The sequence below is a fragment of the Cetorhinus maximus genome, chromosome 1 (assembly GCF_964194155.1).
Source record: "Cetorhinus maximus chromosome 1, sCetMax3.hap1.1, whole genome shotgun sequence".
NCBI lineage: Eukaryota > Metazoa > Chordata > Chondrichthyes > Lamniformes > Cetorhinidae > Cetorhinus > Cetorhinus maximus.
Genome location: NC_135879.1, coordinates 70,783,016 through 70,796,104, shown reverse-complemented (window position 1 = coordinate 70,796,104; position 13,089 = coordinate 70,783,016). Strand labels below are relative to the sequence as shown.

General features: G+C 39.5%; 1 protein-coding gene across 1 annotated transcript in view; it reads right to left on the bottom strand.

Moving 5' to 3' along the window:
- Positions 1–13,089, bottom strand: part of cpe (carboxypeptidase E) — a 114,713-nt gene that overhangs the window by 28,856 nt on the left and 72,768 nt on the right. The window contains exons 4-5 of the mRNA XM_078542306.1: positions 5,713–5,830; positions 2,716–2,898 (exon numbers count right to left, since the gene is read on the bottom strand). Coding sequence (XP_078398432.1) covers positions 2,716–2,898; positions 5,713–5,830 — 301 coding nt within the window. The remainder of the gene's footprint in view (positions 1–2,715; positions 2,899–5,712; positions 5,831–13,089) is intronic.

Genomic DNA, 13,089 nt, shown 5'->3' with positions numbered 1-13,089 from the left:
TGTTGAAGGGTCATGAGGACTCGAAACGTCAACTGTACTCTTCTCTGCCGATGCTGCCAGACCTGCTGAGTTTTTCCAGGTATTTTTTATTTTTTGTTTTAGATTTCCAGCATCCGCAGTTTTTTGGTTTTTTTTGTTTTTATAATTAGATGGGCTGGTTCTCCTGTCAGGGCAGAGCCAGCTCCTTTGTGTCTTGCCAGTTGGAAAACAAAAATGGGTGCGCAACTCAGAAAGGTAATATTAAACTGTTCAAAAGGCCAGAGTCTTGGGTCATGTGAGGATAGCCTAATAGCATTTCTACCTGGATACAAGACCCTGTGATTCATGTTGCAATGGAGGTGATCTTTCAAATGGTAAAAGTCCATAGCAAGCCATTGTTGTATTGGCTTAAAGGGTTTTCTAAGATATTGCTGAGTCTGACAGAAAACAGGACAGCCTGCAAGAATCTGAGGGGGAGGGAGAGCAAAGAGAGAGAGAAAGAGAGAGTGAGAGCAGAGAGAGAGAGAGAGCAGAGAAAAAGAGCATGCAGAGAGAGCAAAGAGTGAGTGAGAGCAGAAAGTGAGATGGAGAGCAGAGAGTGAGATAGAGAGCAATGAGAGAGAGCAGTGAGGCAGCTAGTCTCTATTGTTCACCACACAGACTGCAAGTGGGAGCTCAAGCTGAAATTGAAGAGACCATGTTCTTGAGGATTTAAGCAAGGCTGGAATATTCACCCTGCTTTGGCTAGAGGGAGGAATCTCCAAGGTAACCTTTGCCGTGATAGTCAGTTTGAGGATCAGAAGTTATCCAGCTGGAAAAGGAAAAAGGAAGCCAGGCACTGGGTGCTGAGAATAGCTTTGAACTGGTTCCTAAAGGATAAAGTGTCCATTTAAGGGACAGAGTAAACTCCAAAATGGAACAGGGGAGGTTTTTGATTGTTTTAAAAGTTAAATGGTGGAAAGCTGGCTGAAATCTAGAGTTTAAGTTGCCTACAAAAACAGTGTTTAGTCAATGTTGTTTTCAGTTTCATTGTTACATTAAAGGTCCTAAAACTTGAAATCTTGGTGTGTGATCTTTCCAGTCAGTCACTGGAAATCCAAATATCTTTTTCAAAGTTATTGGTCTCTATGGGGATCACATCTGTATATTTCTTTTCTACCAATCATTGATCTAAACAAGCTGCTCTAATGAGTTGCAAAATTGCATCTAATGGGACTTCAACTTCAAAAGAATACAAATTAGACTTTGCTTTTTTGATTTGTTCAGTCTGGCATTTGCTTACCATGTGAATCCATCCAAAAGTAAACTACACAGTTATGGTAAAAACAGCTTTTATTTACTGCCCAGCTCATTTCCCCTTGTTTGAGAAATTATGTATGGGTACAACGGAAGTCACAAATAAACGGCTCCTTAAGTTAGGTTCACTAGGAGTATATAATCCTACACATTCAGAAGTGACCTTGGGAGTACATTCCCCCTTGCTTTTAAAAAAATCTGGAAGCCCTAATTTCATTTATTTAGGACACAGTAGCATAAAATTGCCTGCAAAACAGCTGACAATCGGAAGAACATCACAGAGCAAGCCTTGATATTCTGGCTGGACTTTTTTGCCTATTCTGACCCACTGGATGTAACATTATTTCACTAATAGGGTCAAATTTTTAACCTGCTAAGTCATGACAAATTTCACATTAATAAAAATAGGTCCTTCCTATCCACTAGCTAGACTGGCACTTCTCCATAGATATAAAAGCAACTCATGGAGAATTTCCAATATCATCACTGTAATTAAAAGACTTGTCATCCATTTAACCTATATTTTCTTAAAAGTAAAATTAAAACCTTTGTGAGGGCTTGTTTTTAAAAGCTCAAAATTAATGGCTGTCAGACAGGATATGTAGAATGCTTCAGTACCAGTCTCCAACTAATCGCAAGGAACTGACATAAGAATATGAAAAGAAGGATAAATTTTGCAAGGCTCTGTGCCTGGCCTTGCTCTGTTTGAAAGACGTATGGCTCAGAGAATTGGCGATAAATAGGTTAACATGCCTGATTCTCAAATAGTTACTGCTTTTGACCGAGGTTCAAGAAACATTGGGAGCCCAGGTCGCACCAAATTTAACCTTAAATGAATCGCTGTGGCTCAACTGTTTAGCTTAGTTCATAGCTCTCTCACCTCTGAGTCAGAAGGTTGTGGTTTCAAAGTTCACTCCAGGACTTCAGCACATAATTTAGAAGATATGCAACTGTTGTACAGAGGGATTGGTACATTGTCGGAGATACCACCTTACAGATGAAACTGTAACTTGAGGCTCCATCTGCCTTACCAGGCGGACATGAAGATCAAAGAAAAGGAAGGATAGCCCTGGGCGTCAGGTTAAATTCATTCCTCAACTAATCCCAACAAGGCAGATTAACTTGCCATTTATCACATTTACTGCTTGTAGATTTGTATGGAAATTGGCTGCCCCAGTTGCCCACATAACAATAGTCACTGGGCTTGAAATTAATTCCTTTGGGGTGTGTTGAGGACTTGAAAGGCAGTATAAATGCACTTCTATACTTTTTAAATGCAAATAATGTATAACTAGAAAAAGTACTGGTTCTTTTACAAGTTATGTAACAAAGTGCAATTAAACCAATAGTTAAAGCATATACGGTAGATACCTACTACACAAGGTAGAATTTGATGTCATTGTCTAATGCAGTGTTCTTCAGAAATTCATTTTCACTTACCCCCTGGAACATTGTACCAAGCTCCTCCATTGGTTATTCCATCAACAAAGCTAGAATCGTCATCATTCTTGCGGCATGGTGGTCTATTGGGGTTAGACATGACTGAATTTAAAGAGGCATAACCCTCAGCCAGGCTTTTAAAAATCTTATCATCTGGACACGCACTATATTCATGGGTAGAACCTGCCAAAACATGCATACACTTTTTGAAGCAATCTGTTTAAATAAACATGAATAGTTCTATTGCAAATGCCATTTCTGCTATGATCACTGATCTTAACACTTAAGGATGCCATTTTAGCAAGTCTCAATTAGCTGATTCACTTTGCCTAGCTCACTACACATTACATTGGATTTGCACATGAAGTTGTTCAATTGTGTACTTTAGATGATTGACCAGACCCAACTTCTGCCAATGATATGAGATATGGACAAATCTTATCTATAATACAGTTTCTGTCTGTCCACATACTATGATCAGCCGATGGGTTGAATTGGTGGGCAGAACCTGGTGCATGCACCTCTGTTACTGGTCCCTGGTTCTCGCCATTTCCCAGTCTCAGTTACTAGGCTAGCACTCTAAGAGCAAAGTGGAAGGAGAGAACTTGAGTATAAAATTCCATTGGGAAGGGGAGCCCTGAATGCTACTCTAATATTAGCCAGGCAGAAGATGGGGATACAAATTTTGGCCTTGGTTACTGGCCTCCAGCCCCCTGCTCTCACCTCTCCCCATCCCCAGTAGTGATTGGGTGGAGGAAGGCAGTACGGCATGAGAGAGAAGGAGGGAGGGAAGAAGGTGATAGATGGAATGGGAGGGAGAGGGACTGCATGGGGGAGGCAGCAGGAGGGGGACAGCAAGGGAGGGAGCGTGGGGTGGAAGGGGAAGGCATGGGAGAGAAGCTGAGATGGCCTGGGAGGTGTGAAATGGGGTTGGGATGGAGCTGGACGCGGAAGGCATAGGAAGAATGCGATGGGATGGGGGAAGGGATGAGGCTGATATGTGAGTGAAAGAAGGAATGGGATGGGTGTAGCAGCAGAGGGATGGCATGGGAGGGATAGACTAGCATGGGATAGGGGTTTAAAGAAATAGTGTTGCAATAAATATACTAATGTCACTACAAATGTTTTCCAGGTCACTGCTATTCAGGAAATAAAGGATTGCAAAAACTCCACTGCCAATTCATATACATTTGCTCTGTCACAGTTTGCCATCCCTGCTGCTTGAACTGTCAAACAAAATTTTAACAAAATTAGACTGGGCAAATATCTCAGGTACAATTGTGTACATTTGTGCACAACTTTGAAAAATAAATCTTGCTTTATTTCAGTTTATACTTCAACCATTATGACGAGTGAGTATCTGGAATGAGGTACTGGCAGTAGTTAGAATCCATCAAACTGTGCTCAGACATGAATTAGGAAGTTAAAATTGGTTTGCATATGCAAAAGGTACAACAGCTGATTTGGGAGTGAACAGTGAATGCCAATTGTTTGACCTTTACCAGTATGGCAGATTGTGCACATCTGGCTTGTCATCATGTGTGAGTGCGCTTCCTACTCACCATATTGGAGGCTTAAGGAGTTGCTCAACATGGAGCCATATTTCTGAGTCATAGAGTCAGGTTGATTCAATCCAATAGCCGGAATTGAAATTTAATTTCCAATTTAACAGTAAAAAAGATCCTAAATCCTAAGTTCTTGATTGCTAACTGTGCCAACACATTAATGGTTTTATGTAAATTACTCTAATCAATAGCGCCACCTAGCTTTGGTCAGCATGTTGTGCAAGGTCAAACTGCTATTACTGTCAAAAATACTATACCATACAAGAGGGAAAAACAGGCCCTTTCCAAGGTAGCATGTTCACTTGCTAAATTATTATGCCTGGTCAGTCCCTGGTAATCTACCTAGATTCTCCTTTGCAACAGTTTGAACTCAACATTTACAATATTTTCAACATTTTTTAAGCAACTATTAAAGTCTGTTGAAAACATAATACTGGTTTGCTAGTTTCCCTCGACAATCATTTACATGATAATAAAGCTGTTAGGACTGGGCTGCATTATGACTCTCCTTGATACCTAATCGTAGGGGCAGGGAAAATAATTGGTTTGATAGCAGAAATAACTATGTGCCAGTGAAACCTGAACTAAGCTTCGATTTCAGAACATGTGTAATATCAGGGAAAGTGGAAAATGAAAAACCAATTACAAGTATATTTTAAAGCAAAAGCCAATATTTTGTAGTGCTATGGGTTTCAAGTGTAGAACCTGCCTTTACCTGAAAATTGAATTTTTAAAAGAACAATGTCCAGAAAGCATCTTAAAATATTATGTTTGTCAATTTCATTAAGTGATCACCTTCACCAAAATGAACTGTCTGAGGTTCTTATAAAACCATCGGCTAGGGTATCATCAGGTAAGCAAATTAATTTGGTAATCCCCGTTACTCCACTTTTACTACATGTCCACCAGACTGATTTTTTTTTTCAAAACTTTATTTCTAAAAACATGATACTGAGAAAATCCAAAACAAGGTTAGTTAACAGAACTGCAAAGTTCTGAAAGATCAACTTGGAATTTTTACCACAGTGGGAAGTTTGCATTTTAGCAAACATTTGTGTTGGAACATGCCTGATAACTGCTACTGTACAAACTTCATGTGACATAATAACATTATTTACTCCCTCCTCTGCACCTTGCAGGTATCAGCTGTGGCTCAGTTCATAGCACCCTCGCCTTTGAATCAGAGGGTTGTGGGTTCATGTCCCACTCCTGGAAAACCAAGAACTGTGATTGTACTCGAAAGAAGTTGCAATCTGTGACTGTTGGTAACTCGAAAGAGTATCCCACTACCCTGCCTGTTTGCTGCCCCCTGTCCAGGTTTGGATTTGATATAAATGTAGCAATCTTAGAAAGGCTGACAGCACTTTGTTCATTTTGTGTTTCATATATGCCTAGGAAATATCATTTATCATCAGTTTTCTTTTGTATTTACCAGTGCGAGTCTCATCATATGGGTAGTTCGCTACAACATCGCCACCATGAAGATTTGCTGAGAGAACAAATGGAATATCCATGATCCAGTGAATGATAGCTTTAGTCTCTGGCGCGAGCTGTAGGAATAAGATTCTCTCAGTACAATAACGCATCACACATTTACATAAGATCCTCTAGAAGCACAAGCAGTAAAGAAACTACTCCCATAAACGCACACTATGAATTTGTATACTCTTGAACACAAGTTGTTTATAAGAACAGTTTTGGATTTGTTGTTCTAAATGTCTTCAATCTATATACTTTCAATCCATACTTGCACTTGTGGCATTATCTTTTTAAAGCCAAAGGTTTCCTTCTCCTATTCCTAGCCACTCAGCTTCACTCCTTACAACCAGAACAGCTCGCAACTTTGCCTCTGTGTGTAAGGGAGCTCCGTGGCTTGCGATGAACAGAGAGCAAATGCCCCACCTAGTGGACTTGTTGGGAACAAATTCAAACATGAGTAAGCACAGCACATGCTATACAGCAACACTGTTTACCTGCCACTCGGTCATATACATTATCATAAAGATTCAGGGCAACAAAGGCTCTTTCCATACTTGTGCACATTTAGCAGCATTGTGATACTATTTAATGTGCAAAGCACATATTACTGGCCTATATGAACCTATGTTAACAAAACAGGCAGTACCATAAATTCCTTGAGCCAGTCACTGCAATGAATCACTATAGGATACCCAGTAACTTCTATCTTACAGCTGATTTTCCCAACACATTTATTATGTTAGTGCTTGATTTTATATTGCTGTAGTGTTTTGCTGGTGCCTTAGAATTATGAAGCATGGAAAATGAGTTTTCCTAACTGCTGGTCTCAGCAAATCCAGCAAGTTCACTTTGGTGATGCCGCTGGCTGTGTGGGACCTGTACGTTGATAGCTGCACAGCATGAGAGCAATATAAAAACAGCTTACAATGAATTATTTCTGCTGATGGCTGGCCCAATTTCAATAGAAGTAACAGGGATAAGGGAAATCCACAACAGAGTAGGAGTCTGTAGTTAACACACAATTCACCATAGGCTGACATTTTTCTAACCTTGGGCCCATACAGACCAACAAAATATGGTGTATATATTGCTCGTCTCAGTGAACCTTTCTCCCACATTAGGGAATGTTAAAGGGTGAAAGCGCAAGACATGGTCACAACTTTTGACCATTGCATGCACTGTATTGGACCTTCACAGTTGGTTTTCTGTTACCACTATTATTCTGGAATAAGTCCTGCGATATAAGAGGAAATTGCTGGAAACAGTTCAACAATATTAACTGCCCAATGGCAAACTTGAACAAATCCACATCAAAAATGCTTTTTGGTATTTCCAATTGGAACATGGTGAATAGATTACAATTAGAAACATCCCCTCATCCACTAAGTGCATCAAATGGAACACTGGAACAGGAGGAGGCCATTCAGCCCCTTGAGCCTGTTACACTATTCACTTCAATCATGGCTGATCCACACCTCAACTCTATTTATCCGCCTTTTCTCCATATTCCGCGATACCCTTACCTAGTAAAAATCTGTCAATCTTGGTCTTTATCATTTTAATTCACCTGCATCCACAGCCTCAAAGGGGAGAGAATTCCACATTTCCACTACCCTTTGTGTGAAAAAGTGCTTCTTAATTTAACTCCTGAATGGCCTAGCTCTCGTTTTAAGGTTGCCCCCATTTGCTCTGGATGTCAAAAGCCTATCAAGGTCTAGACCAAGATTTTCCATTGGAATTCCAGTACATCAGCTCCCTGAAGCAACTCCAACAGACCTGGATGAGAAATTGTTTGGACAGCTCACTGCATGATAGGCTTTTGATCAAAAGGTAATCATTGATGATGGTGATTTGCTAAATATATATTACAACATCTCTGCCAAAGTACTCAAATTAGATGCAAATGACAGGGTATGTTATATTGTGTATTTCCCATCATTTGTAGCTTACAAATGTTGAGATCTGGGGTTATCTATGGCAGTGAAGGGATGGATTTAAAATTCAAAGGCCATTGTCTCTGGGTTTGGTCATGAGGCACCTGATTGCTCAGGGGTTTCAAAACTTTATGGCTAGGTTGAGAGGCCACTGATCACGTTATAGTGCAGCAACAATCTGAGATCTGCCGCAGCCACTTTCCAAAGTGTCCCAAGACCCCTGCCCACCACTCCAAAGCAGATTCCCCTAGGGCTGTCAAAGCTCAAGGATTGGCCTGGAGTCTCCAGGAATCTCCAAGATGCTGCTGTGTGCAACTCTGGAGAAAAATCATATGGACATTAAAAATGATTTTTTGGTTGTTTTCTTTGAACATTTCTCTTTACCAGATATAATAATATTGAAAATAGGTGGGGGTGGCTGGGGGAAGGCTGGATGGCTGACAATCAAGCATCACCCAATTGGGTAATGAGTCATTTGCTTTTCAATTGGCGTAGGAAGGCAGTATATCACAAGGGTGAACTAATGGTTGGAGCGTGAGGCAAATCATGTGATGGAACCTCCAGGAATACATTTAATCACAGTTGGCAACCCTACTCCCCAGAGTTGGAAATTCCACCAAGAATCCATCAAATGTATTGAAATTACCCTGCCCGCCATAAAAGCAGCCTTTCTACATTTCTTTTTTGTTTGTGCTAAACAGGTATTTCCGGTCTGGTGCAGAATGGGTATGCACATGGAGGTTAAGTGAGGACGTTACATATGGATTACTGCAAATTTTCCAGTGCACAGATTACATTTTCATCTTGTCATGAAAAGTGTGTGTGTGTGTCTGTGTGTGTGTGCGCGTGTAATTTAATTGAATTGGATTGGAGACCGCTGGTCTGGAGGCTTAGAGTTATCAACAAGAAGCTAGGTTTGAAATGCTAAATACATAGACATGGTTGAAGTTTTAGAATGCGAGGGGTAAGGAACATTTGTATTTTTTGCTAAATTAGGTTAGTTTGAATTTCAAAGAGATGGTAAGATGTTAGACCCAGTCAGAAGAAGCCAAGCCAAACAGTGTGTTTATTTTCCCAAAGGTTACTGATAAAATTAGCTCTATGAAGAGTTATATTATGAGAAAGGTAAAATTCCAAAGACATATTGGAACAATGGAATTTGCATTAAAAAGGGAAAAACATGTGTAAAGGAGGTGAGGTTACGTGTAAGGGGAAAGGCAGTCTAAGATCCAACACAAGCGTGAAAAGCCTCCAGCCTCTGTGAATCAAGCTGCTGTCCATAGGAACCGAAGCTGAGAAAACTCGCTTTGAAACTCACTGTCCAGGGTATTGCGCTGCTTTACCTGGGTCTGTTTAAATCTAATTGTTGTTACTGTTTCCTTAATGGAGGTGTAACTGGGGGCCAGATTAATTGGGGTTTTAGGAGTTATTATAGTAGTAATTTGTAGACCAATGTATGTGCTTGAAACCTTCTCTTTTGTTAATAAATGTTTAATTTAATTTTCTTAAAACCTCTGAACTCATGGTAGTCTTATTACTTCTGAATTCAGGGCACGCATCTCAAAATAAAATACAAATTGCAAAACAGTTGTGACCGCGTGATCAAGTTTCTCTCATGGATTTGACCCACCTGGCACACATCATCTGCCACGTCATAATAATACTGGGGGCTATTGGCGGGATATATTTGTAATTCCTTGATTGGTATGGAGTTGGTGAATCTTAAGGTTACGAGTACAAGAAGTGCTTTGAATTCACGAGTTAATGCGAGGCATTTTTAAAGTGTTAAGACTGCAAAATGGCTGCATCTGTGACTAAAACTTTTTTGGGAGTAGAGGATATAGCTCTGATTGGGATACAAAATGTATCTAAGGATAAGTTAACAGAGTTGGTGGATAAGTTGCAGTTGAGATTATCTGTAGGGGCAAAGAAAGCAGCTCAGCATTTAAAGTTGGAAGGGATACTTGCCACTCATGAGTCACAGCTGGAGGTAGTGAGACTTCAGTTAGAAATGAAGGGACTTGAATCTGAACAAGCAATGGAAATGAGAAAATTGGAACTAGAGGCAGCAGAGAAAGGAGCGAGAAATGGCATTCCAAAGGGAGCTGGTGGAAAGGCAGGAGAAAGAAAAAAGACAAGAGAGGGAATTTGAAATGCTGAAGTTAGAAAAGGAAGAGAGAATGAAGGAAAGAGACAGAGAGTACCGGCTTAAAAAGCTGCATTTTAAAAAGGAGACATCAGATGCTGAGGAAGGTTCCAATGATGAGAAAACCTTTAACCTAAAACCTAGTGGGGAGATGTTTAAATTTGTGCAAGCTCTTCTAAAGTTTGAGGAAAGAGATGCGGAGGAGTTCTTTATTTCATTTGAGAAGAAACCTAAACAGATGAAATGGCCACAAGAAAACTGGACATCGTTGTTACAGTCTAGATTGGTGGGTAGAGCACATGAGATTTATGCTTCACTGTCAGAAGAAATGTCAGTGGACTATGAAAAAAGGGCTATTTTGAGTGCATAAGAGTTGGTTCCTGGGGCATACAGGCAGAAATTTATGAATATGAGAAAACAGACTGGGCAAACTTATATTTGAGTTTGAGAAAGTAAAACAAAGTAATTTTGACCAGTGGATACGGGCATTAAAGATAAAGACAACATATGCCGCTCTTAAAGAAGTAATTCCTTTGGAAGAATTTAAAGATTCAATTACTTTGGTAGTGAGAACTCATCTGGAGGACCAGAGGGTTAAAACTGTAAGACAAGCAGCAGAGACAGTTGGTGATTATGAGTTTGTTCATAGATCGAAACCATTTTTTCATCACCCTTTTAAATCAGAGAACAATAGAAAGTGAGAAGGTGAAGGAAGGTGGGTAGTCGGGGAAGATAAATTCCCAGGAAGTTTTTTTTTTCAGAATAAAAAGGAAGGTGCTGAGGGTAGAAGTGACACTCGAAAATTAGGGTGTTTTCATTGTAATAAAGTTGGGCACATGAAAGTCAGTGTGTTGGAAATTACAGGAAAAATCTGTTGGAATTATTGGGATGCAGAAAAGTTATGGAAGCAAAAGTACTTTGTGTTCTGAGGTTCAGGCACAGGAAAACCCAGTGGTTTATGTACAGGTAAAACAGGAAGAATCAGTGATAGGTAAAGGTGTGGGAATGTGTTCACAATTTACCGAAGGGAGTTCTGAGGAGCAGGTTGTAGAAATGTATAAAGATTTTATATGTGAGGGGGAAGTATTTCCATGTGTACAGGGTGGAGTAGGCAAAGATATTAAAATTTTAAGAGACACAGGGGCTAGTCAATCCTTAATGTTGTGGGATAGTGATTTTTGTTGTTCAGAGGGAGTATTGCAGGAACAGGTGGTAATAAATGGGGTTCATGGAGATGCTAAACTTATTCCATTGTGGAAGGTAAATTTAAAGAATAAGTGGAAAACAAGTGAGGTAATGTTGGAATAGTGGAAAAATTGTCCATTGCAGGAGTTCAATTTTATTTTAGGTAATGATATAGTTGGGTCACAGATGTGGGTGATGCCTATGGCTGTTGAGCAACCTGTAGAGGTGTTTTCAACAGAAGTGTTACAGAAAGAGCACCAGGATTGTTTCTGGATTGTGTGATAACAAGATCACAGGCTCACAGGTTGAAAGAAGAAGAACAGGAAGTTAAAAGGCAGGAGAAGGTGTTGAAGTCCAATTAACTGGCACTGTTTTTGATAACATTGTTCAGGAAGAAAGACTGGAGGATAACACAGCTGAGGTATTTAGCTCAAGGCAGATGGTAGAGCTACAGAAAAAAGATACGCAAATACAACAGTTATATCAGACAGCTTACTCAGAAACAGAGGCAGAATGAATTCCAGGATGTTATTACCTTAAGTGCAACATTTTAGTGAGAAAGTGGCGGCCTTATCATGTTTCAGCAGATGAAAGCCGGAGGGAAGTACATCAGATTGTTATAACATTTGGATATAGAAATGAAACCCTGATAACAGTTCATGAAATTCAAATAGTGGGACATTTAGGAATTAGGAAGACACAGGCAAAAATACAAAAACATTTTTTTTGATCTGGATTGCGTAGAGATTAAGTTAAATTCTGTACAACATGTCACACATGTTAGGTGATAGGGAAACCACAGTGATTAAGCCAGCACCTTTAATTCTAATTCAAGCATTTGAAGAACTTCTTACTAGGGTAATGATTGATTGTGTAGGACCCCTCCCTAAAACGAAAAGTGGAAATCAGTACTTACTGACAATAATGAGTGTGTCTGCAAGGTTTCCTGAAGCAATATCTTTGAGAAATATTACAACAAAAAGAATTGTGGAAGAGTTGACTAAATTTTTTACAAGATATAGTGTATCAAAAGAAATACAATCAGATCAGGGTTCAAATTTCATGTCACAGTTGTTTAAGGAAGTAATGAATAGTTTGGGGATAAAACAGTTTAAGTCAACAGCTTTCCATCATGAGTCACAAGGGGCTCTGGAACGATGGCGTCAAACTTTGAAAACTATGATCAGGGTGTATAGTCAGGACTATCCTCAGGACTGGGTTAGGGGAATTCAATTCTTGTTAGTTGCTATTAGGGATGTTCCTAATACATCAACTGGATTGATCCCTTTCAAATTAGTCTATGGTCATGAGGTAAGGGGACCACTGAAATTGATTCATGAGAAATTGGTGGGTCGATATTCAGCAACTACTCCCCTGGATTATCTATCAAACTTCAGAGAAAGGTTGGACACAGCATGTGAGTTAGCTGGGGAACATTTAAAAATATCATAACAAGTGATGAAAGTGAAGGCAGATAGGAAAGCTACAGCTCATAGTTTTATTGCTGCGGAAAAGGTGCTAGTTTTGTTACCAGTACTGGGTGACTCGTTAAAGGCAAGGTTTAGTGGGTCTTACAGGGTTGAAAAGAAACTAAGTGAAGTAAATTATTGAATAAATTCTCCAGATAGAAGAAAGAAGCAGAAGTTATTTCATGTAAATATGTTTAAAAAGCACTTTGACAGAGAAAGGAAGGTGGTAAATAAGAAGGAAGAGGTAGAAACGAGTGATTCTGAAATTGATTTTCCTCTAATCAAATTGAATAATGAGGGGGTACTTGAAAATTTAAATGTAATATTGAGTTAACCTTCCAGGTAAGTATCAAAGTGATTTGGAGAAGCTATTGTAGTCACACAAAGCTATTTATGAGAATAAGCTGGGGAGGACAAGTTTAGATATACACAATGTGTGTGTAGAAGTTTCATCTTTGATAAGGCAACATCCTTATAGATTAAACCTGGCAAAGTTATCATAAATACAGGAAGAAATTGAATTCATTTTTCAAAATGACATCATTGACTTTAGTTGCAGTAACTGGAGTTTACCTATTATGATGGTACCAAAACCA